This window comes from Biomphalaria glabrata, chromosome 10 (assembly GCF_947242115.1).
Source record: "Biomphalaria glabrata chromosome 10, xgBioGlab47.1, whole genome shotgun sequence".
Lineage (NCBI taxonomy): Eukaryota > Metazoa > Mollusca > Gastropoda > Planorbidae > Biomphalaria > Biomphalaria glabrata.
The window spans coordinates 8,867,654-8,894,896 of record NC_074720.1 but is presented as its reverse complement, the minus strand read 5'-3'; the positions used below and the strand labels follow the sequence as shown (position 1 = coordinate 8,894,896).

The window sequence follows — 27,243 nt, the reverse complement described above, 5'->3', positions numbered from 1 at the left end:
TTTATCAATGTGGGGAAAAATTAGTACTTTTTTTTTTTTTGTGTATTTTGACGTTTATTATTAATTTATTAAACGTTAAAAATCCATTACTGAGTAAAGGCAGCTATTTTTTTTTACAAAAAAACCCCCTACAAATAATACAATATGAAACATGTAGATCTAATATTGAAAAATATAATATTTTTCTTACTTATCTATCTATCTTATCTATTTATCAGTCTATCTATCTATCTATTTATCTATCTATCTAATCATCATAATATTATTCGCTGTTTTGCGAGTCGCTGGTTGACTTAATTTGCAAACATATCACGTTGCTGCTATTTTTAAAACAAAGTCACATGACATAACATCGAAAATGGCGAACTTTGATCGGCTTGGTGAAAGCATTCGCAACAATGTTTCACAATATGCCCTTGCAGTTGGAGTTACTGCAGCGTCAGTGGGATTAATATTTTTCTTGAAAAAATTTGGCATAGTTTACAATTTTTTGCATAAGGTAAGATAAAAGAAATACCCTCGAATTGATCATAACTGATGTAGACTAAACTTAGTTAGATCTAGAATTAGAATCTAACTAGTACTACTAGTCTAGTTACTAGTAGTAGTCTAAAGTCTAAAGTAACTAAAGACTTTTAGATAGAAATAGTGAATAGTCTTTGGTATGATCATGTTTTAGCAAGAAGTTAGAGTGATTGTAAAAGTAATCAATCATTGTTGAAGTTATTAGATCTAGTTACTAGTTCAGTAGTTAGAGTTAGACTGACTTAGACTAGAGTAGGCCGTTCAGTCCGCCTGAAAAATCGTCCGTATTTTTTTGTCCCACTTCGCCACGAAACGAGGTTAGGGTATCCCATTTTCTTTTTAAAAGCCTCTTGTAAATATAAGTCGTATATAGTCATGTGATACACCGTTGTACGCAGAAATGGATGACGTCTAGAATTAGAATCTAACTAGTACTACTAGTCTAGTTACTAGTAGTAGTCTAAAGTCTAAAGTAACTAAAGACTTTTAGATAGAAATAGTGAATAGTCTTTGGTATGATCATGTTTTAGCAAGAAGTTAGAGTGATTGTAAAAGTAATCAATCATTGTTGAAGTTATTAGATCTAGTTACTAGTTCAGTAGTTAGAGTTAGACTGACTTAGACTAGAGTAGGCCGTTCAGTCCGCCTGAAAAATCGTCCGTATTTTTTTTGTCCCACTTCGCCGCGAAACGAGGTTAGGGTATCCCATTTTCTTTTTCAAAGCCTCTTGTAAATATAAGTCGTATATAGTCATGTGATACACCGTTGTACGCAGAAATGGATGACGTTTCCATTGATGTTTGAAATATTAAGATAGCTTAAGTGTGTACGAAACTGTTGCAGGTTGAAGTTTTCTCTTTGTAATATCTTCGTATTCTGTTGACCCTTAAGAAAATTTCAAACATCGTTTTAAAGCTTATCACTTGCCGATTCTATGTGTGTAATTAGTTTTTTTGTAAGTATTGACAATTCCAGCGGCTTTTGATTGAAAGTAATTTTTTATTTTGGTCCAATCAAATCACTCGCGCAGCCCTCTTTTTTTTTCCCTACGCGTCATTCGCGATGTCAAAAGTAGGTCACGTGACTGGGCCCAGCCAATCACCTTGTGCTTACCGGCTGTATAAATGGGTCAAATGAATGAATGCCATGTCAGATGAACGTATTTTCTCACTTAAAATATTATTTCATAATGTTAATTAAAAGTTAAATAACATTAAAAAATCACAGGAATATTAATTTTAATGTATCTTAAAATATATATTTAAAAGCTAAATAATAATTAGATCTATATAGATTAAAAAAATAATTCAAAGTGACAATGTAAGACAAGACGACCAAAAGTGGGACAAACAAATAAGTAAAATACAAAGGCAAAGAAGAGGTCAAAATAATTAACTAAAAAATTTATAACTTTTGAACTAATAATCCGATTTTCAAAATTCTTTTTGTGTCATTTATATCTCAAAATTATCCATCTAGCTATAGTGGTTTCATTGCATATAAGTAAATAACTATTTTATCACTGAACTCCCTAACTAGAGTATAGAGACACTTCACTGAAGTTTTCACTTTCACTCAATGAGATTAAACAACACATTAGATCTCTTCTTAACCAACAGACCTGGATAAGTAGTTGATTATGATATTATCCCTGGTCTATCAGACCATGAGATCATAAAAATACACAGTCAGATAAAAGCAGTAGCCAATACAAAACCCAAAAGAAAAATCTTACTCTGGAATAAATGTAACCTAACACAACTACACCAAGCTGCATTAAACTTTCAACAAACATTCTTATTAGAAAAAGACATTAACCAACCAGTCAATGACCTCTGGAATTTCATTAAAAACCATCTTAAAAGCATTATAGAAATTAATTACCAACTAAATACACATCAAACAAAATAAATAAATGCTGGTTTAATAATAGACTAAAGAAGCTTTGTAAACAGAAGGAAAACCTATATAGAAAATTTAAAGAAACTAATGCAGAAAGAGTTTACAAAAAGTATATAAAAATTAAACATTTAACCCAAAAAGTAAGCAGACAGCTGCAGAGTGAATACATAAACAATGTAATATCTAAAGATAACAACAAAAACCTATGGTCATACATTAAGTCTAAGAAAATGGAAACAACAGGCATAGCCCCATTAAAATATGAACATAACATAATACATAATGATAATGAAACTAAAGCAAACATCCTAAACAAATACTTTGCATCAGCATTCTCAACCCCAGGAGACAAAGACATATTACTGAATTTGAACCAAGTAGACAACATAGAAGATATAGTAGTACAAGAAAATGGAATTCAAAAACTATTAGCCAACACCAAACCAAATAAAGCGTCTGGACCTGATGGTATTCCAGCTAGAGTACTCAAAGAACTAAGCAATGAGCTAGCCCCAGTGTTCAAAATACTTTTTCAGGCTTCACTTAACCAAGGCAGAGTACCAAAGGACTGGAAAGAAGCTAATGTCACCCCCCTATTTAAAAAAGGAGAAAAATCTGACCCAGGAAACACATAATATGTAGCAGCATCATAAACCACTTAGACAAACATAATGTCCTCACACCATACCAACATGGCTTTAGGAAATATAGATCATGTGAAACACAACTAATAGGACTAATTGATGATTTTTCAAAAGGTTTAGATAATAGTGAACAAATAGATGCTATCTTACTAGATTTTTCTAAGGCTTTTGACAAAGTTCACCACCATAGTTTGCTTAAAAAATTAAAATATTTCGGCATTAATGGTCCACTGCATCAGTGGATTAAAGATTTTCTGTTAGGGAGAGAACAAACTGTAATAATAAATGGCTCTAAATCAACACCGATAACAGTAAACTCAGGTGTACCTCAAGGAACAGTCTTGGGTCCACTACTATTTTTAATTTACATAAATGATTTACCAAATTGCATTACTTCAGGAACAAAAGTCAGATTATTTGCAGACGATTGCAAAATATATAGAACAATAAAAACAACACAAGACACAGATATTTTACAAAGAGAATTAGATGAATTACAGAAATGGGAATCAAATTGGAGCATGTCTTTCCACCCAGAAAAATGTCAGTTGTTAAGAGTAACAAAAAAACTAAAAACAAATTAATTCCACTTATTTTATTCATGGCAAACCAGTAACACAGACTAAAAATGCAAAATACCTAGGTGTTATAATAAATGAAAAACTGTCATGGAATCCACATATAGATGAAACTACAAAAAAATCAAACAAAGCATTAGGATTTATTAAAAGAAATTTCTATAAATCAAATAAGAACATAAAACTAAAATGTTATTTAACCTTGGTTAGGCCAATAATAGAATATGCATCCTCCGTTTGGGACCCTCTGAACTCAAGAAAACATTAAGAAACTGGAACAGACACAAAATAGAGCAGTGAGATTCATAACAAACGAATATTCACATTTGACTAGAGTAACACCTTTAGTAAAATCACTAAATTTAGAAAGCCTTCAGGACAGAAGGCTCAAAAGTAAAGTAGCAATCATACATAAAACACTGAACCATAATCTTCAAATACAAAACAAAATTTAATAAAATACTCTGAAAGACACAAAGATAAAGGCACATTCCTCGTCCCATATGCTAGGACAAATTTGTACAAATACTCCTTCTTCCCTAGTGCTATTAGAGCATGGAATGGGTTGCCTGAGCTAGCCAGGAAAACCAGTGACTTGGCAGAATTTAAGTCATTGGTTAATATGCATGACTAAATGCATGACGCATAGGATGTAATGATCTTCTTTTTTGAAGTAACGTCTGTATTATATAAGATAAGATAAGATGAGAGGACATAATCATCTGATGTGCTCCCTGGTCATAGCCACATTTTTATATGCTTGTGAGTCTTGGACACTGACTGCAGAGCTAGAGCGGAGGATCTAAGCAATGGAATCCAGATGCTACAGAAGGATCCTAGGTATCACATTCAAAGACCGCATCACAAACCAAGAGATTAGAGACAGGGTTACTGCAGTGATTGGACCCCATAATGACCTGCTAACTATCATAAAAAAATGCAAGCTAAAAATCTATGGCCATATTACAAGATCTTCGGGGCTCGCTTAGACCTTTCTTCAGGAAACAGTACCAGGAAAAAGAAGAATAGGCAGACAGAGAAAGCGATGGGAGGACAACATAAAAGAATGGACGGGCATGCCATTGAATGAGGTTCTAACTAAGGCAAAGGGTAGAGAGGAATGGTGAAGGACGGTTGACGAATCTTACATGGTGCCCCAATGGTCTAGCAGACTAAGGGATAGGTAAAGGTAAAAAAAAGATAATTATATTGTCATTTATCACATCTAGTACTACTAGATCTAGTAATTTAGTTTCATTTACTGTGAAAGACATGAGCTATACTTGGGGTCAAAGTACACTGGGATGGTGAGGCTACTTTTTTCATCCAGAACAGAAAGGGGGGTAGAGTTAAGGTGATTCCTTTAAACCTATGAGTAGTGTGAGGCATCAGCTAAACATTATCTAGATTTACATAAAATGCTTCTAATTAGGTATGGAAACACATGCATGTCAAAACCTAAGCCATTCGCTGCTATCTGAGAGTGTAAACAAGGGGCATTCCCCAATATTCCTTTATCATTATGACATCAGGGAATGCTATTTTAATGTTCAAGAGCCATATGAAAGGGATATAACTCTAGGAAATACAAATTTCTTTGATTTCTTTTGTCAAGCAGGTAGCGGTAAAGCTATTGTGCCCAATGGTTTGATTAAAAGCAAAAGACAAGACATTTTTAATACATTTCCTATGAAGTGTTCTCTAGCATACAGAGGGTGTTCCCTAAGTTACAAAGGTGGAGAAGGTGTTCACTAATGTTATCCCTGAAACTCATTGATCTGACCGTCTTTTAAATCAGATATTGTAACTATGCGTAGTGAAATGTAGCAATACATCTATTTTTATTGACAAATGGATAACAAGTTTTATGGATGTCTACAGTTTTTACTAGGACTAACCATTACAGGGTTATAAATATTCTAACATAAAAATTGTAGCAGCAGTGCTTGACTAGTTCTGAAGATGAAAATTACTATTAGCATAGAATCAAATAGTAACAGCTATATAGTATTCCTATGACTGTAGTATGTTTATGAATATGTTATACATAGAGATGATAGATGCATAGATCTAATATAAATATTTATTCATATAATACTGCACTCCTTAATCTTTAAACTTGAAGAGAGGCCTTATATATTTCAAATTATTATTATATCTAGATCTATTCTAGAAATTGTTATTTATATATGGAGAGATTTGTATGTAAAAATTAGATTTCATCAGATCTGTGATCTAAATTAGATCAATGCAGATATCATGGCATTCATTTTGAATCATGCATTAAAATGACATTCTGTATGGTTGATTCAAACTCAGTACCATAATGGGCATTATTGTGACAACATTCTGTTGTGCATAATATACTAGAGTAGTATAAGTCTATATCTACATGGTCCGGCATGGCCATTATTTAATCTTATTTTAAAGTTATGTTATCAATTTATTAAATACTTATGTTTATTTTGAAATAAAAAATAGGTTGATGAAAAGTCCAAGCGCCATGGGGGAGAGCTGGTTGCTGAGGTCTTAAAGGTATGCACAGCTTAAATCTAGATTTTTTTTTTTTTTAATCTGTTGTAAGATTTGGTTGTGAATTAGGTCAAAAACATAATTGGTAATAAAAAGCAAATTATTCCACAGGACAAGTAGAAATATATATTAAAACTATTCACATGCATTTCTGGATACACTTGCCAAGACAAAGCCTTTGTGCCAGGGGTAAATTAAAGACAATTTAAGCTCTTGTTTCAATGTCCTCTCCATTTTTCAACTCTTGCTTCTCTAAATCTCAAATCTACATGTAGTGTTATTGTAAGAGCTGTTCTGTTATCTTTTGGAGACATTTTCTACCAGCCTGGTCTTTTCATATATTTTCCCATTCCTTTGTAAGCTTACTGAATAAATTGCTTTTGTTATACAATCATGCTTTACACCCCCAGCACAATAACTGTGAGCATTGCTTCTATACTGTCCACAATGGCGTTCAGTTGTAGAATTAATGTAGTTCCTCTTCTAGAGTGAGATAAAAGCCTGGGCATTGCTATGGTTAGAATAAAATGTATTAAGGATCACCAGCTCCTTATTTATCTTCAAGGTGACACCTGAATCTTTCTCATGTTTAGGTTTAGCTACAAGGCAATGGAAGCTTAGATTCTGAGTTTACCTTCCCTAGGTTGGTAGCCAACCAAGACTAAGGAGCCCTTCCTTCTCACAGTTTTTGGTTTGGGCACCAGTCATTTGCATTTGCCACTTCTCCTGTCAATGATAACCGATAAACCAGACCCATTATCTGAGCCACATATGAATGCTGGGAGTTGGATTAGTTTTCAGAGACTATGGAAGAGGAATACCATTCATTTGTAAGCATTTTAATTGTAATAGAATGCTTAATCCACATTTCCAGCAATAACAATATTGTGGAAGTGCATTCAGTGGAACATCATTCATTTTTGTTGTGGTCTGCTATTTTAAACCCTTAATTGGAAGCAGCCATTTATGGCATTACGGTTTAGGAAGCCAGTTGCTATTGATTTGTTTGGAAACTTACATATATTATGCACATCTTCAGGGCTTTTGTCCAAGGTTTATAGAAGAGAGCCTCACAGAGTTTGACAGTTAATGGTAGTGTAACTGTTCTAGTAGCTTTGGTGTCTTTATTGTACCCAGGGATTTCACTTTCATTGGGATCCCCTCCCATGTGGGCATAGAGGAAATAAAAAGGCAAAGAGTGCCCTAAATCAAGCAGTGTCGGGAACTCAAATTCCCTGCTCGGACCTGAAACAGTGTATTGCCTCTGCCTCTTATCGAGAGTGGCAACATCATTGGGAGGCTGAGACCCACAAAAACTCAGATTGTGGCAGAAGTCAGGTGGCGGCCCACATCTAAGGGTCTGACAAGGTGTGGAAGCATAACTATGTCCAAATCTAGAATTGGCCATACCTACATCACGCACTCCTTTGTGCTGAAGAAAGAGGGGTTGTCTGCGAAGGTTTGATTTGTCATAGGGCAAAGAAATTGTGAACATACAATATTTACAACAGAATTTTATTAAATTAATACATTTTTACTATCTTAACTGTGAATAGACCTTGCTTTTAATGACCTAATTATATAAAATTTAGCTCTTGTGATATGAAGGGAGAGTAACCCTTGAAGGATTAGGGGCACGACATGACCTAAATTGTGCTGATGTGCCAAAAACTCAAAACGCACCCAGGTCTGAAGTTTTGTGAGAACCACTGCCAGGTAGACATGGATTTAGTCATAAGACAAAGACTTATTTCTGTCAAACTGTCTTGAAGGTATTAAAAAGTGCTGCAACTTCAGTAAACAGCTGTTAACAGAATTTTAGAGCACCTTCTAATACAAAGCCCCACATTTAAATCTGAATACTGTAAATGTCATATTGTAAACACAGTCATCTGAATAGTGTAAAGGATGGCCAATTACAACTGCCATGTACTAGTTAACTTAAAAGCTTTTTTTTATTCTGAAACATATTTGAAAACTAATGTATTCAATTTTTTATTTTTTTAAATGTTTGCATATTTTCTTCAATCATAGGCTCATAATGTCAAGCACATTTTTGCCCTTGCTGGTGGGCACATTTCTCCAATCCTAGTTGCCTGTGAGAAACTGGGTGTTCGTGTTGTGGACACTAGGCATGAGGTTTGTTTTAGAAGTTTATAATGACAAATGAACTAACATTGTTATATCCAACATGATTAAACCATAATTCAGATGATTTAGTTTAGTTTAGTATATCACAGCTCTTTGGTAATGTCTGGCCTTTCCTTTTAGTTAGGTGGAAATAAGTTTCATTTTAAACATAGACTTTTTTTTCACACACTATGGTTTGTTGAATTTGTTCATCTATATCTTCATTCATGTCTTAAAGTTGACTGCAAACTGATGTGTTAAGAACTTATATTTTTGTTAAACTTTAACGTGAAAATCCTATAGAGTGATCTGATACCATTGGTTCGTTTGGTGGCCACGGAAGTCCCGGGCAAACCCTTCTTGCTGCTATCCATCCCCCATTGTCCTGTGGAAGGTTTGGGCTAGAATGTTATTACCTTCATTGGGCTAGAATGTTAATATCTTTAGAATCCGAAGGAACATCAGAAAACTGTAATACATTTTAACAACAAAACACAAAACAACACTCATTAGGATTTATATAGCTCATCTTTTCTAGGCTAGGAATATCTGTTTTGATAATAGTTCAAATAACAAATATTTTTAGAAGTCTGATTTTTTAAAAATAGGTTACAGCTGTTTTTGCTGCAGATGCTGTGGCTAGGATGTCTGGAACTGTTGGTGTGGCTGCTGTAACTGCAGGCCCAGGTGGGTACATTGAAAATGTATTTATTCACAGTTTGTAATCAGACCAAATTTATTTTTTAATGAGTAGAATTTTACTTTGCTCTGTTTGCTCTTTTGATTTAAGAATTTAAAGTGGCCATGAATAAGTTAGCTTTGAATTATCAGAAAATTAATTTCAATAAAAAAATAATTAAATAACATGGATATTCAACAAAGTTACTTAATGATGCCATAGAGTTTTGAACTCAGAAAATATTGGTATAGCAAGTGATAGTGATTACGCATTTAGTCTTATCTGATAGAGAGGGGGAATGAAAAAGGTGTCATTTGGCTAGTATTTGACCATCATTAAGCACTCCTACTCACTTAGAAGTACCTATACTTGATGCAGCCTTTCACATGCCACACACGCAAACACTATGGGATACTAGAAATTAATAGATAGCACCATGTTGAAAGACTGATGAATGCCACAAGCAAAAACCCTAACAATGAATCAAATTTGAATTAACCAGAACTTTTTATTTTAATCTAGCTCAAACCATCTGGGTTTCTCTGTATTTTTCTTGGTATTTAGTGATGTAATAGAAATCAAGATAGAATATACTGCAGTCTATAGTGAAGCAATGAGAATCGATGTAGGTGTCAACAGCATCAAAACTATCCAACCTTACTTTTATTGTTCTCTCAACAAATGTAAGATACACAATGGATGTGAAGATTATCAGCCAAGAGCCTTTCACCTCAGAAAATAATTTTTAAATGTAAAAAAGAGCAGAAAGTCTATGCAAATTTACAACTGCTTCTCTGTACTTATTTAACTTTTATGACACTGGTACCCAAACATTCTTTTTGTGTCTCATTACTGCTTATTTTGAAATGACTGGTCTGTTGATTAGACTGCTAACCAATGATAATTTTTTTTTGGTTGTCAATAAATGTAAGATACACAATAGAAATGAAAATTCTCATCCAAGAGCCAATCACCTCTGAAAAAAATGTTTAAATGTAAAAAGAGCAGAAAGTCTATGAAAAACTACATCTATATTTTTTTTACTTTTAAGACACTGGTACCCAAACATTTTTTTTTAATCTCTTCACCTCTTATTTTGCTGGTCTGTAACATATAGACTTCTCAATAATGATAAATTAATCTTCTTAGGTGTGACCAACACAGTCACTGCTGTTAAAAATGCTCAGATGGCAGAATCACCCGTGCTACTCATTGGTGGGGCTGCTGCCACTCTCTTAAAAGTAAGTTTCATTTGAGCATTTTGAAATTAACAATAACAAAAAAATGTAACATTCATTACATTTACATCTTTACTGTTTATGAATTAAACTTTCCATAATATGATACAGAAGCTTCTCAACCAGATTTAAAAATCTTAACATTTTATTATGTTTTTAAGGGCAGAGGAGCTCTGCAGGATATAGACCAGATTTCATTGTTCAAACCACTGTGTAAATTTTGCGCTACAGTGACCAGTGTAAGAGATATTGTTCCAACACTCAGGAAAGCTCTACAAATTGCTCAGTCAGGCACACCAGGTACAGAAATATCTTCAATACATATTTGCCATGACCCAGATCTATTCCAAAAAATTTGATGTCGGTAATCTAGATTATAACTAATGCTTAATTTTCTTGGGATTTATTTATCTAAATACTATTGTTAGAGAAAAGAGCCTTTATTTAATTCAAGTAAGGGTTAGTAATTGTCAATGTAAAGGTTAACAATGTTCTATTAATGACTTTGCTAAAGAAATCTTGATTTTCATTTTATAGGAGGAAAAAAAGTTATTTTAAGTAACTGTAGTTTTCAGTTTTTGTATATGGCAAGACAAGTTAGATTTGTCTAGGTTACTATGTTGATTCTCAGCATATTCTCATAAAATTTGCAGTGTCAGTGAATCTTTTTAGCTCTAAATATAGTAGATCTAGGGATCTAGGGTTTTGTAAAGTGCTTTGCTACCGAACTGAGAGGTCACAGGTTCAAACCTTGGTGATGACTGGGATTTTTAATTTCTGTTTATAAAAGACGTCCCTGAGTCCACCCTACTCTAACTGTAATACCTGGCTTTAGTTGGGGAAAGTAAAGGCAGTTGGCATTGTGCTTACAACCCTATGACACCTTTTTTAACTATTGGCCATAGAAATAAATGACCTTTACAATATCTGCCCTATAGATCATATGGTCTGAAAGGGGTACTTTACTTTTTACTTTTATAGTATGTTTATCAGCATATAACACATTTTAAATCTACTAAAATTATTTTGCTCAATGCTAGATAAAATATGGATGTAAAAATTATTTAGGCAGAACATGTACAGGATAGACCAAAAGTAGGTTTACAGTTATCAGGTAGACTAGTACAGCTGGAAATTTGTTAAACCTGTTAACATAAGCATGAACAATTTAATCTCTCTGTTGTAAGTTAAATTTATACGCTGAGGAATGTTTTGCATTGGTATTACAAAGTAACTTCAACCATATAAAGGAAGATTAAAAACAGTAAACCTAATTTTGTGCCACCCTTTACATATAGCTTTATATGGCATTGGTCATGAAGTCACTGATATTAAAATGTTGTTAACAAATAACTGGCGAGCTTTATTTTATCTTTTATATAGACCTGTAAATCTTGAAATACTATACTATTAAAAAGTTTTATTCATTTTTATTTTCTGATGTTTCACAACTCAGGTCCTGTATTTGTGGAGTTCCCAATTGATACACTCTATCCATACCAGCTGGTCAAAAAAGAAATTGGAATGAAGGACAAGGGTCCATCATCTCTTGGTCAGCGTATTGTGAACTGGTTAGTAGCATTTTAAAAAATATTTCAAAGATTTAATAATAGTTTAATTGAAATTTTTTTTAGTGTGATAAACTAACAAGATGCGGATAGTCGTGAAAACCTTGATAAATTATTATGTTAAATCAGTTTATTTTAGTCTTAAAAATTGTTAATTATAAATTATGAATGAATTTCTTTATCTTCAAAGTAATGAAGAAAGTCCACCAGAATTTAAAAAGTCTTACTTAGTACTTGCAGACCTAATTTTATCAATCTGAGATTAACAAAGAACAAAACCAGAACAAAAATTCTATGGTAATTAAATGCATATCAGTCAGCTATGAGTCAAATTTGTTTTCAAGATAGTCTAATCCTTCATTCTCTCTTAGATGTTTATCATAGATTTTGACTTTAATTGTCATGAAACTAAAAAAAAAAGGGAATAATGTCATATATTTTTCAAATTATGTCTGCATTTTTTCCCTATGTAGATCTATGTCTAAAATTTGATTTTTAAAAAGCAGTGTGACCCCAACAATTATACAATTTACATAACATGTCACTTTTTTCTTTTCTATTTACCTGAAAATGAACAACCTGGATTTAAACTCTACCCATTCAGGTATCTTAACAATCATTTAACTAATCTCTTTGCTGGAGCATGGGAAGAGCAAGTGAAAACTCCATTACCTGTGGATATTCCAAAAGCCTCAAAATCACAAAGTCAGTAATATTCAACATCTGCCTCTTCTGTTCAAATATATTGCTTGCTGTGTATTGTTATTTCATTATTATTTTTTTTATAGATAAAGTAAAGATCCACTTGTTTATCTTACAATAATGTAGTAATCAAGTTCATACAGTTAATGTTTCACAAACTCACCATTGGTTAAATCAATGAGCTTTTTAAATTATTAACAATGCTAAAAAAAATATTTTAAAAATGCTGATTTTTTTTAAAGTATGTTTTAAAAATGCCGATTTTTATCTACTGAAAAAACTGAACCTAACTGGTCTAAATTTATTGAACACATTTTATTTCCATTGACAGTACAAAAATGCATTGAACTCATTTCCAAAGCCAAGAAGCCTGTTATCCTAGTAGGGAGCCAAGCAACACTGCCCCCAACTCCAGTGGAAGATTTGAGGAAATCTCTAGAGGTTTGTTTGTTGTTATAGTTTTTAACATTCATATGTGATGGCTGAGTGGATAGTGATTTGCTTTCAAACCAGGGGGTATTTGGGTTAGAATCTTATTGAAGAGTGAGATTTTAAAATTTGGTACTTTTAGGACAAGCCTTATTATTATTATTATTATTTATTTATTTATTTTTAGGACACCCCTGAGTCCATCCAACTCTAATGTTGGTCATTTTGCTAGCCACATAATGCCCTTTATAACCCTCTGCCATAGTAATAGATAACTTTATGTCATATGCCCAATAGATCACAAGGTCTGAAAGGGGTACTTTACCTACAAAGGACATGTTTTAAAAAAAAAATTTATAGAGTTATATTTACTTTACTTTCTGTTTAGTAGCAATGTAGTGCAGAATAGTAATTTATTTCTTGTTTGTATTAAAGTTAGTGAATTTACTAAAAATGCACCTCTGATAATTATGAAACTAATTAAAAATGGATTTTTTATTGAAAGGGTTGAAGAGAAATGTATTATAGATAAGCTGTTTAATACAGTACTGTTCACTTTGCTTTTTCTTTGTGCTAGAATAGTTCAGTTAAAAAAAGTCAAGTACAATTGTTTCAAATACACTTAGGTCTATTGATTTGCATCATTTAATGCTGATGAAACCATTGTTTGATGGAAGTTGAATTCAGATTATCTTTCTCAGAAATTAAACAGTGTGAGAAACAGGATTGATTTTCTGTTTTCTTTGTTCTTGCCTTTATCATTAAATGGGCTCTTTACCTGTACTCCTTATTTCAATATGCTAGAGCAGGGGTGGGCAACCTTTTTTATCGAGGGCCGCATTAAAAAAATCTTTGGAGTGGGGGGCCCATATATATATATATATATGTACTTACAACTTAGGAATATATGCTAGCTAACTGTGTATGTATAATGTCTTTTAATTATAATTTATATTGTATTATGCATTTACTTTTAATTTGTTTTTACACTCCCAATCGAGGAATTACAAGAGTTAGCAGTTTCTGAAACTAATTTTATGAATATTTTATTATGAATATTTTTTTTATTGACTTTTTAAATCGCAATATCTCACCAGAAATGTACTGTACTTAGTGTGAGGTATTTAACTGTTTACACTTGAGCATAATGTTCCAGAACTGTGAGCATTGACAACCGGTTCCAAGTCTTTGACGTCTTAAAATTTGCTTTCGAATTCCCCATTCAAGGAATCCAAAAAAGTTTTGTACTTTTCAACCATTTCACTAGAAATAGTTTCAACTCGCAGCAAATGAAAATAACTAAACTTGTTTTCACTTGCTTGCCTGGAGAAATGAGATAGCTTTGTTGGAAAAGATTTATGATGCACATGCATTTCATGTGCAAACAACCCATTGCAATAGTGAATGTGAAAAACATTGTCTTTCACTCTTCATTAGAAATATTATCCACAAAGTCACAGTCAATGTCCATAACAGAACAATTTCTTCCTTGAGATTCCCTTTTCTTCTCAATACCTTGCCAGCCGGTGCTGCTGTGGTACCAAACATTGGAATGTTTTGTTTCCAAATCTTCAAGTACTTATAAGAACTGCCTGTGGTTAATGCCTTTAGCTCTAATAACTTTGATCACTGATATTATCAAGTAAATAAAGTGTTTGATATTCAGTTCAGCTTTGCGCAAACTCTCCTGTTAGAGTTTATGGTTGCGATTCTGTTCTTTAATTAATTTTTTTTTTAAAGTTTTTCTTAGTGAAAGCTCTGGTTCAGTCAATTATTACACTTGCCATCTTGTTCCAAGCCAACCAACACTTGCAACACTGTTCTTCATAGTATTGAATAAATACTTGCCTGAGTTTGTGTCTTTGACTGAATGTTTTGAAATATTGCCAATAAAAATAATCTTCTTTTACTTTGAACTTTTTCTAATGACATGTAGAGACAATGTTTCTTTAGCCTCTTCATCATGATTGATAAGAATCAGAAGTCTCAATAATTTATATAGATAATTACAATTTTTTTTTTTGAATAGATATACTTTTTAATATGTATAATTAGTGGGCGCACCTATTTTCTGTAGTTGTCCGCAGGCCGCATAAAAGCAATACATTTTTATTTCTTGTAAACAACTAATTCACTTTCATGCTGATTTTCTGTTTCTATTATTTGTAGGCACTGGGTATTCCTTGCTTCCTGGGTGGCATGTCTCGCGGGCTTCTGGGTCGTCACAGTGACATACAAGTGAGGCAACAGAGGAGAGAAGCTTTGCAAGAAGCTGACCTTATCATTCTGGCAGGTCATCACTTTATGAAACTTCTCTGTTTTTTTTTTTTAATAAATAGTTTATGAATATTCTTTCCTAAAAGAAGAAAACAGTACTCAGTTCATTAATATAATAATAAAGTTAATAATAGCTTCCAGATCTATGTTTTTATTACAGCAAATGTATTTTCTTTGGTAACAATGTTTTAGATGGAATGAGAAAAGAGCTGAGACTATGGTGGAAATGTGTGTTGTATTTCTTATTGGTCTCCTGATTCAACACACCCTTTTTATTTGTTGCTGTAACAGCCTGGATTTTTACCTTGGCTGCTACATAATAAATTGAATCTATAAGTAAGATTAGCTTCTAACCTCCACTTGTCTTCAGCTCACAAAGTTGCCACAACTTCAAAATTTATCTACCTCCATCATCTACCATTCTAAAAAATCTGCTCTCTCGAGCCCAAAAATACCACTCTCTTGTTTCAATGTCTGTGGTCAACTATAAGTAAAACCTGCATTATACATATTAATTAGCTAATTGTAAACCAAAATGTTATGGTATAAGTTCTCTATGTTACTCTTGATTTCTAGCTACAATTACTCTATTAATTTCAAAACAGTTTAGCCTCTCACAAAAGAAATTAAAGTGCGTAAATTATTTTATTGAACCATTCTGAGAAAAGATTGTAAATGTCAGACACCACAAAGTTATTTAACCCTTAAAGTGCTGAGCTGTTTGGCAATAAAGACATACAAAATGAAATTACAATGTTCATGTTTAGAGGCTAAACTACCACACTCATCTTAAGGGTTAAGATGCAATGTGCCTAAGAGATTAACAAAGATAGAATTAGAATATTTGGAAATACAGCAAAGGTAAGACCTTATTAAATGAAAGCAAAGTTTCGCTCTTATTATTAATATGGTAATTTAGTTGAACTCAACAGAGACTGTCATCAATTCTTTGGTCTTTGTGTATAAAGCAACCAAAGATATAAAGCATGTGTTCAAGAAAATATAAATTATTAAATTTGGCTATTAAGGTATTTATCCACCATTTAACATGTTTAAATAAAAGAATCTTGTATAATGCGATTTCAATATATTTTTAGGTTCTGTATGTGATTTTAGACTCGGTTATGGCCGTGTTTTGCCAAGAAGAACTAAAATTATTGCAGTGAATAGGAACAAAGAACAGCTTTTGAAGGTATGTCATCATAATCATCATCATCAGTTCTTTTTCTTCCTCATGGAGGATAGGACCTCAGTAAAAACACATCATTCTTCACTGTCTTATACTAGTCTTTTAATTGCTCTTTTGTTCTTTTTGGTCATTTTTGCATCTTGTACAATGGGGGTTCCAATCTTAGGCCTATGTAGCTCTGTTGTTGGCATCTTTTCTTAGAGTTGGACCAATCCATCTCCACTTTCTAAGATCTGCACCTCTATATTTCTCTGTCTGCCCATCTCCCTGAGTTTGGTGTTTTCTACTTTGTTTTGAAGATATCTGGCTTTCTTATTTGATAAGTAGAAGGAAGTTTATTGAACTTAATTTTTTTTTAAAATATCAAGTTTTCTATAGACAGTAGTTTCGCTTTATAATCAAACAGCCCTCTCAAAGAAACACTTTCAGTGAACTGGCTGAGCTGGACTCCATCGTGCAATTTATCTCAGAAGTAGGACAAGTTGTTTGACCTCTTAGCTTAGAAGGAAGAAATTAAGCCAACATTTGTAACACAAGATGTGTTTGACTTCCTAGCTCCATGTTTTAGTTGAGAGTGAAGAAAAGATTTTTGTTAGCATTTTCCTTTTGTTTATTCCCTCTATTTTTTTTTTTCATTTTGACTTGAGGTTAAAGGTTACTTGTAATTCGTAGCGTCTACCTTTGCCTCTTTTTGTCTTAAATCACAATGCCACATGTTATGATTAGTGTTAAACCAAAATGTTTTGAAATAAATGTTATAAGCTAACAAGGCATTTCTTAAAGAAATAATGCACAGCTCAATTTCTTCCCCTATTTAAAAACTAATTCTGCCAACACAGTCGCATGGTACATAAAAGAAATTAAAAAATCTTACACACTTTGCAAATCCTTCCTGTTATCCTTTTAGGAATGTACTTAAATGACCAAAATATTTTTGCACGTATTTGATTTCATAATTTGTTGACACATCGAAGAGTTAGAAGATATAAGCTTTAACTCTGGACTGTTTCAGAACTCTGACATGTTTTGGAAACCAACCCTAGCTGTTCAGTCAGATGTGGCCAGTTTTCTTGTATCTGTCATTGGTGGCCTGAAAGGCTACAAATGTGACCCGGATTGGGTGAAGCTACTTAGAAAAAGGGACATTGAAAAAGAAACAGCAAATAGGTAATTATATTATGTTCTTAAATGTTTAAAGAATGATATATTGATATGTTAGTTAATTTTTTTTGTTTATTACACTCACTTCTTACTGAATAGACCTAGTGGGAGGAAGCTAATGCTTTATAGTGCAATCTTTGTCAAAATCCTCAGATTAAACTTTTTTGAGTTATAAAGACAGCTGTTATATGATTTCATAAAGCAAACAATGTTTTAGTGTGATATGTGTGGCTTAAAAACTCTATTATGGCCAGTCTGAAGCTCTGATAGGAAAAAAAGAAGAGCTGGGTGTGGGGATCAACGACTCACACATATTGTCAAATCTCAGTGCTTACTGGGGCTTTGCGGCAGAAATGATAAGAATTCAGCTTCTGCCTAATGCATAGATCAGCGCTTGAGGACCTAAGTATAAGTGTGGCATAAACCTATTGGTTGCTGAGCTGAGTTTCTTAAGCTCAAATCAGTTGGAGGCTTAGAATTTTCTATTTCATAATTAACTTGAGCTAGTTTGTAGTCTTTGAAAGTCTAATGGTAAACCTAACCAGAAACCTCTCCTTCTCATGTTTTTTATACAAGGGATTGGACCATTGTGCACTGAGCAAGCTATATTGGCATATTGAAGATTCACTAGAGAAAAAAAAATGCACAACATTATATTGAGATCACAAATTTTTTTGTTATTGGTACAAATAATTCTTGTCTAAAAAGCTACACGTTCATGAAAATGCTGTTATTGTTTATCTTCTCAGTTCTAAATGTTCAGAGCCTACAGATGTTCATCTGAACCCAATCAAGGTTCTCCATGTCTTGGAAGATGTCCTTTCAGATGATGCCATTTTGGTAGCTGATGGAGGAGACTTTGTGGCTACAGCTGCCTACATTCTCAGGTCAGCAAACTTATTTTTATTTGGTTTTTGTCTTCAAGTACAGCATTTGTAATTTAAGCCTAGGTCAAGTCTGGTAAAGTTGACTAATGTGTTCAAATATTTAAATACCTAGGATCAAACATTACAAAAGATGGAGGATCAATAATAGAGATAAAAGCCTATTTAAGCTTGGCATCAGTTGCCATGGAAAATATGGAAGAGTAACATCAGCTTCCATGTAAAATTAAAACTGCATTCTTTGTTAATGGTCTCCATACTCCTATATATTTGTTAATGCTAAAAGAAGAACTTAAGCATTTGAGAATAAATACTACAGGAAATTGCTGGGTATCAGATACCAAGAATAGAAGACAGCAGCTGTTCTTAGTAGAATATCAAGAGAGAGGCCAGTCCATTCTTTTACGTTACCCAGCCAGCTTTTCTTTGGATGACTATTTCTTTGTGCTCTGTCCACTTTACATTGGAGGATGACTTCTGACAGTGAGTCATGTTGTACATTATGACAGAACCAGCTCAGCTTTTGTCTCTTCCCAGTATTGAAGAGTTCCTCCTCTTTTTGCCAGCCAGAGTGTTGACTTGTAAAAGAACAAACTCATTTGTCTTCTTTTCCTGGTATGTGATAAATTATTATTATTATTATCTTTAACACAGACCTCGTGGACCATTACGTTGGCTTGACCCTGGAGCTTTTGGCACTCTTGGTGTTGGAGGTGGGTTTGCCCTTGGAGCCAAACTCTGTCGTCCTGAGTCTGATGTCTGGATCATTTATGGAGATGGTTCCTTGGGCTACAGCATTGTTGAATTTGATACATATACCAGACATAAGGTGAGTGAAAGTTACTTTCTCTAATTAAGAAAGTCAATATCCATAATTGACGCCAGTAACTGAACTCTATGATTAATAATATAGACAATTTGTGCTAATATATTATTCACGTAGGCCGGCACTCTGAGTACCAATAGACATAATTTTTGTTTAATTCTAACAACATATCTCAATAAATACCCAGCTTTCTTAACTAAAAGAACAGAAAACCATTTTTGTTTTACATATTAAGTGCACTTTAATCCTAGACAGGTACTTTATTGAAACAGAAAAGCAATCATAGCATTATCTTGTAAATTATGATTTCTTTTAATTCACAGACACCAATTCTAGCTCTTGTTGGTAATGATGCCAGCTGGATGCAGATAGCTAGAGAGCAAGTGCCTATGTTTGGATCAGATGTGGCCTGCAAGTTGGAAGTAGGTTTATATACCAAACACTGTGTAGGAAATTATACTTAGAACTTTTTACTTTAAATATGTTTAAATAAATATCATGTTTTTTTTGTAGACACTCATGGATTAATAAAAAAAAAATTTAATTAACTTTTTTAAATTGGCTTTTTTTTTTTCTTGAGAACATGAGTTTTCTCCCATTTCTAACATCTTACAAATAAATTTTTAAAAAAAGTTCCCCTTTCACACCTTGCAATCTATAGGTCAGAAGATGTTAAGGTCATCCATTTCTTAGGCTAATGGTTAACAAGCAGGGTATCATGTTGCCAACCACCTTTACTTTCCCCAACTAAAATCAGGTACTCATTAGAGTAGGGTGGACGCAGGGGTGTCCTAAAAAATCTGAAATTAAAAAAAACAGTCTTCTCAGAAATTGGAACCCATGTTTGGAAGCCAAGTGCTTAACCACTCAGCCACCACCATGCCACCTGACTAATAAATACCTAACTTAAGGAGTTCATATTTTTATTTTCAGTACTGCAAATATGAAACATCTGCTGAAGGACTTGGTGGAAAAGGTTTGCGTCTGGACAGGACCAATGAATCTGAAATGTTTCAAGTTTTACAAAAAGCAGTTGAGATGTCTCGCAATGGAAGCAGTGTTTTGATAAACGTCCTGATCGGTAAAACAAATTTCAGAGAGGGCAGTATATCTGTTTAAATCAAAAAAAGATAAATTAATTATTTAACTTTAAAAGTAGACATTTTTCTAGAGTAAAAGGCTCAATAAAATTTACATTGCCTTTAAATGAATCTTAAGAAACATTTGAGTTAACATAAATATTAGAATTAAATTTATGCATTTATTTATTTCTAATTAGTAAGACACAATTAAAGAGTTGCTGGGGGGGGGGGGGCATTTCTTAATAACTTGATAGATAATTAATCTAACAGGTTGCAGAAAAAATATACTCTAAGAAAACATAAATCAAGAAAAGTTGTGTTACTAAAATAAAATTACCAAGGGCAACATTCCATGATGTCTTAATCATTTTTTTAGAATAGCAAAAACAGCCTTAATTACTTTGAGATTTTACTAATACTCTAGTTACGATCTATTTTGAAAATGTTTTTTTTATTTTACATTAGCATTAGCTTGTTCATTTATTTATTATTTATGCAAATTTATTTTACAAAATAAAGAATTGAAAGTTTTGTTGATTAGGACATTTGTGTTACAATACATTTTTGTTATATCAAAATCAGACATTCTAAAAATGTGATAGTCCCAGTTAAGTTGTTTATATTTGAAATGTATAGGCTTTTAGATAATATATGGCTGGGTGGCAGTCTGGTTATGTGGTATGCACTCTTGACTATCATCTTGATGGTCCCAGGTTCTAGACCTGCCCTTGCCTTTAGGCTCGGATGTGATAACATTCAATTCTGAAACATGTAAAACTAACAAATGTTATTTAGTGGAAATTAATTTGAAGATAGACGTCTCACTATTTTCTGTGAAGATATTTCTATCATCTGTATGACAATACCACGAGTCATTCCTAGTATTTAATGTATACAAAATGTTCTACCACAGTTACAATGTGTTTGAATTGTATTCTTAAAAATATTTAACTTTTGTAATTAACTTTTAAATTAATATTGTTAACACACAACTGTGGAATGTGTGGCTGAGTTTATAAACCATGTGACTACCTATCGAGAGGCTGAGTTCAGATCCCAACTTGAGCTGAGGTTATTTTTGCTGACTGCCTTAAGTCAGCATTGAAACGTCCCATATACTCCCTCACCCCATATGTTGAAAAAAAGATATTGGACCATAGCACACTGAGCGGACTGTAGAATGAAAGATAATTAAAGACAATTTTTTAAAAATATATAAATTTAATGCTTGATTTGAAAAAAAAATAATTTCAGACCTTGTTTGCCTATAGGGCAGAGGTAAAGGTCATCTGATTCGACGGCCAATGGTTAACGAGGGTATCATGTGGTCAGGGCAACAACCAAGCACTTTTACTCTTCCCAGCTAATGTCATTAAAGTTTGTTGGACTCAAGGACGTCCTAAAAATCCCTTAACTCAAAATCCTGTTCTTCACTGAGATTTTAACCCAAGACCCTTCAGTTCTGAAGCCAAGCACATCACCACTAAGCCACCACACACCCTATGCTTGTTTATCTATCTTCAATTGAAATCATGTTGTGCTAAAAGATACATTTATGAAATATTTCAACAGTGTGTGTCTACTTTTTCACATGACTTTTCATGTCATTTATTTGTGTGTAATCCTGTTATTGTTATATGTAGCCTATTTTTGAAACACCATTTTGTTGTTTTTTCTTTTACAAGCCTTTTATATATGTTTTTGAATCAAGTTTTAATAAAGATATTTTACATAAATATATCAATAATTTGGTTTTGCTGTGAAGTTCTTTGTACTAGTTACATGTATACAATAGTTATCTTTGGCCTCATTCAGTCACTAATCCACTATTAATTATGCAATTGAAATAAGATAAAAGCCTTGGCATAAGCTATGGAACGATGTCACTCACACTTCAGTTCTCCCCTCTCCACGCTGCTGATGTGTCAAAAGCAGGTGCCAGTAGCCTACTGTTTGGGATCATTAGCGTTGCATGTTCTGCAAAAAAAAAAAAAAACTGTTAAAGCGTAGCACTTGTATGCTGTAAGTGCAGCAAGCTGCCTAAGGTGACAACGGTTCCTGACTTTGTCCTCAGGGTTGACTACCAAAGCCTTTCCCTTTTGTGCAGGAGGGGCTCGTTAGCCTTGTCTGGCTACCCACCTATAAGCAAAACTGTGAGTCCAAACCCTGCTTCCTTCTGGCCATACCCAAACATCACTGTAGCCTATTTAAAAATATGAGCTTCTTAAAAATGATATTGTTCTTAGCTATTGGTGACAATATCACTTATATCATCCGAATGGGCTAAAAAAAATTCAATTAGGAGGATAACCTTCAATTTTTCAAATTTAATTCACCATTATAAATCTGCTTTAGATCGTTGAAAATGATTTAATTTCCATTTCTTCACCATAGAATTATTGGCCACCTCAAATATTAGCATGTCCTTGTATTCATTGTCTTTCTTAATTATCATAGATGTTCAGAAATAAAGATTATTGCGTTCTCTCCCAAACCCCCTGAGGAATCGCTGCCATAAAGTGCAATAGACCCGAGCGCAGTTATACATAGGCCTAAAGATCTAGATTAGTGGTTCCTAAACTTCAAATGTTTTATTTATGATTTCTAAATTGTATAGGCCTATATAGCCATATAAAGACACATTTGTACAAATGCTCCTTCTACCCTAGTGCTATTAGAGCAAAGAATGGGTTGCCTGAGCTAGCCAGGAAATCCAGTGACTTGGCAGAATTTAGGTCATTGGTTTAATGTGCATGACGCGTAGGACGTAGTCATCTTTTTTTTTTTAAGTAACGTCTGTAGCATACGCCGCTATTTTGCAGGGCCGGCCTTAGGCCATTGCAACCTATGCGACCGCAGTGGAGCCCGCACTTTCATAGGACCCGCGCTAATTCAAGGTGTATACATTATTAAATTAAACCATTTTATAACTTAAAACAGATTTCCCGCGCCCTCCTGTCGATTTACCAGGAGCTCCTGGAAATCTCCCGAAATTGCAAAAATATACGAAAAAGTCCTTAAAATATACGGAAATATATAGACAAAAGTTGTCATTTTGGGGTGTCACTCGATATGGAAAACACCAATCCAACGCGCGATAAATAAAAACGGCATTATGCATAATGTGAGTCTAATGTGTAATCTGGTGAAAGAAGCTTCTCGCGCCTTGAGGTCAACAATTTTTAAAAATAGATTGAAACATTTGGTAATTCATGCTATTGAGCGTGATCTATTATTATTATTATTATAGCTTTTATATAGCGCTACTTTCATGCTTATAGCATGCTCAGAGCGCTTTGGTCCAATCTCATGTGTGGACCAGTGGGGGGGGGGGGGGGAGGCGCTCAGTAAACACAACTCTGCCCGAGTCGGGTGTCGAACCTCGAGCCCCCTTTCTAGGTAGCCAAGACAAGCCAAGTTCAAGCGCACTTAGCCTTTCGACCACGCTTCTATGTAGGAAACAGAATTATTATGACTTTGCTACACGCAAGGCTCGTAAAGTAATTCTGTACGTAGTAAAGAATGAATAAAATGCATAGACGAATTTATTTTCTAATACAAACTCTTAAATTTCACTTATTGTCCGCTTCCCTACCCAAACTTGCCCCGCGAAATCCGTTTCGCATAGGGTCCCACAATGCTTAAGTCCGGCCCTGCTATTTAGTGAGGGGTGAATAAACATAGTAGATTACTTTTTCTCTTTCAATGACTTCTTGGTCACACTGGTTAAGTCCGGAGCTGCTATTTAGTGTTTGTAAAATGTTTTACGTGTTTCAGATGTTCCTTCAGAGTTGAAGATATTATAGTTTACTTCTTAGTCCAAACCTCCCGCAGGACGATGGGGGATGGGAGCGGGCATGGTTTGACAGTCCAGCGCGTAGCCTATATAGCCTATGTTCTCTGAACTGTCATCTCGCCTAGGGTTTGAGTCCTGCCTGCGAACCCTAGGGACCATCTAGACCTAGACGACAGATAACGACTTTTAAAATATAAAGTAGTACAGCAAGCAGATTTCTAGATTTATTATCTAGATATATTTTCTATATGCCTATATCAATACTTACTCCAACAATAAACCATGGGTCGCTGCAAAAATAAAACGGGAACTCATCAAAAAGAGAAGAGCATATATGGGTGGCGACAGACAGGAAAGGAAAAGAGCTCAACGAAATCTCAACGTCGTTCTTGAGGAAGGGAGGAGAAACTACCGTACCAAGCTGGAAGACTCGATTAAGACAAGTGACATGAGACAGGCGTGGGGTATCATGAACAAAATGGCAGGAGCACAAGTCAAAAGTAAAAATAATCTTGCTACAAGAGATGACATCAACGAGTTAAATGATTTCTATTGTTGTTTCGACACTAACGATTTTAATTATCCAAGTCTCAAAGCCCTGGAAGATGTCAAAGATGACAACTGTTTAGAATTAGTGATTACTAAAGAGCAAGTCTGCAACATTTTCAAAAACGTCAACCCAATGAAAGCTGGTGGGCCTGATGGAATAAAAGGGCGAATCTTAAAAAAATGTGCTGAACAACTAGCTGAACCTTTCCTAGAGATTTTTTTCCACTTCATTACTAAACCTTGAGATACCATCTGTGTGGAAGTCGTCCCTAATTGTAACTGTGCCGAAGGTTTCCAAACCAAAGGAAATGAATGACTTTAGACCTGTTTCACTTACTTTCATTGTGTCTAAATGTTTAGAAAAATTGTTAAAAAGTTTCTTTTGAATGATATTTGTAGTAAGTTGGACCCTTTACAATTTGCTTACCAAAAGGGTAAAGGTGTAGAGTGTAGACGATCGATGCCACCCTAAATATTTTAAATTGTGTCTACAAACATCAGGACTTACTTAACACTTATGTAAGATTGTTCTTTATTGATTTCTCATCAGCTTTTAATACCATACAACTTCATTTACTTATTGAAAAAATGAAAGCGTTGACAATTAGTCCATATATAATATTATGCATGGGCTAATGAATTTTTGACCCAGAGACCTCAGAGGGTTAGGGTAAACAATGTAATATCAAATGCACGCATAGTTAACACGGGGCGCCCCAGGGGGCTGTGACACCGCCATTGTGGTTCATTTTGTACACCAATGATTTTCAATCCGATATATAGCCCTTTTTGCTCCTTCACAAAATTCGCTGATGATGATGCGCTCTTTTTGCCCTGCTCTCAGAGATCTCAGACGTAAATGAGTATTTCAGAGAAATAGAACACATTGAAAAATACTGTAAAGATAATTTGTTATTATTAAATGTCAAAAATAAAAAAAAAACAAAGAAATGATAATCGATTTTCGTAGGGAAAAGAAGGAAAAGAAGGCAAATGATATTGTTTCTGTAGCTGGAGAGACTATTGAAATAGTGCAAACTTTTAAATGCCTTGGTACTATCCTAGACAATAAACTAAATTTTACTGCAAATAGGGGCTTACTGATTATAACAGCAAAAAATGGCAGCAAAGATTACGATTGTTGAGAAAACTGTCCTCGTTTAATATAAGCGAAAAGGCCTTGGCTATGTTTTATCACGCTCACATCGGCAATATTATAAATTGTAATACCACTGCCTGGTATGGCAATCTGAGCATTTAAAATAAAAATAAACTTCACAGAATCCTAACTGCAGCTGGTAAAGTCATTTGCAAAAAAACAAAACCCCATTTTGGGCAGTTGTTCGAGACAAACATCCATAAAAAAAGCTAAAAGGATTCTAGAAATAAAACAAGGTTACAATGACACAAACACAAACTCAAAATTGGCCCCCGAAGTGGTCCACCCAGGCGGATAAAAAGGCACGTTTCAATATTTTCAGAAAAAATATCGGAATGTAATTCTATCAAAGAAAAACGACAGAGAAGAATTTAGAAAGAAGGTTGACAGATCTTGTGTGGTGCGCCAGCGGTCCAGCAGACCAAGGGATAGGTGAAAGTGAATGTGAAGTCAGGTGTGAACCTGACCTGACTAATGTCTTAAAATGAATATCTTATTGATCTAATTGTTTTGTAAAGGGTCAATCTCTTATTCAAATCGGTAAAAAAAATATATATGATTTTTCCTCTTTAGTTAGGTGTTCTATATAGCCACGGTATGGCACTGCAATTCACGCGATAATATGAAAACCTACTTATTAATTGTTGTTTTCAATTATGTCCAACTTATATGCATACTAAATACATTTTTTCTCTTAAAAAAAGCAAACATTAGATGTGAACCTAGCCTAATAACTGATGTCTTATAATGAATATCTAATTGATCTAATTGTTATGTAAAGGGTCAATCTCTTATTTAAATCCTCAATAAAAAAACATTTCCGTAAAAAAATAAAAAAAAAATAGTTGAGTGTTTGCATAAATGTGTTATAAATATGGTACATTGCAAACTCCCATACTAAAGAGCCTCCCGTGTTTATTACTATTAATAGTAAATAGTTGTAAAAGTGCAATGGTGTATTTTTATGAAAAAAAACTGCTTGCATATAAGTAATTTTAAAAATTAGATTTTTCGCTTTCAGAAAAGAAAAAAAAGTAGCCGTTGCATCAGGACTTTGAACTAAAATATTATGGTGTCGGATTTTCACTATCTTTTCTAGTTTAAGAGATCTAAACTGAACTGACGGACGGACGGACAGACATTCCACACAAAACTAATAACGTTTTTTTTTTTGCCATTTCGGGAACCGCTAAAAATCACTCTTTGGGTCAGAATTTTGTGAATTAGCCATCACAAAAGAGATACTAGATAGGCCTACACGACACCAATTGCAAGACAAACAGACACAAAAACTCGTTTGTTCCCATGGCAATCAAATAATATCATTAAATAGAAACAATCTGATATAAACTTTTCACATGTAGATCTAAATTATGACTGAGTCTGGTGTGAT

The 27,243-nt window shown here is 33.8% G+C and overlaps 1 protein-coding gene across 1 annotated transcript; it reads left to right on the top strand.

Annotated features, from left to right (window-relative positions):
• Positions 1-327: 327 nt before the first annotated feature.
• LOC106054327 (2-hydroxyacyl-CoA lyase 2-like) lies at positions 328-22,093 on the top strand. Its single transcript, XM_056044234.1, has 16 exons — positions 328-499; positions 6,131-6,184; positions 8,216-8,320; positions 8,920-8,998; positions 10,140-10,231; positions 10,390-10,528; positions 11,685-11,799; positions 12,401-12,501; positions 12,830-12,939; positions 15,097-15,220; positions 16,302-16,396; positions 17,406-17,560; positions 18,304-18,441; positions 19,093-19,267; positions 19,588-19,686; positions 20,198-22,093. Exons 1-16 carry the CDS (start codon positions 359-361, stop codon positions 20,381-20,383), a joined length of 1,908 nt encoding a protein of 635 aa, XP_055900209.1. The 5' UTR covers positions 328-358; the 3' UTR covers positions 20,384-22,093.
• Positions 22,094-27,243: the final 5,150 nt, after the last annotated feature.

Bases quoted from the DNA above. Each gene is read 5' to 3' on its own strand.
- LOC106054327 (XM_056044234.1), top strand. From the start codon at position 359: ATGGCGAACTTTGATCGGCTTGGTGAAAGCATTCGCAACAATGTTTCA. The intron at 12,502-12,829 runs GTCAGTAATATT...TTCCATTGACAG, and splicing joins AAAAGCCTCAAAATCACAAA to TACAAAAATGCATTGAACTC. The intron at 18,442-19,092 runs GTCAGCAAACTT...TCTTTAACACAG, and splicing joins ACAGCTGCCTACATTCTCAG to ACCTCGTGGACCATTACGTT.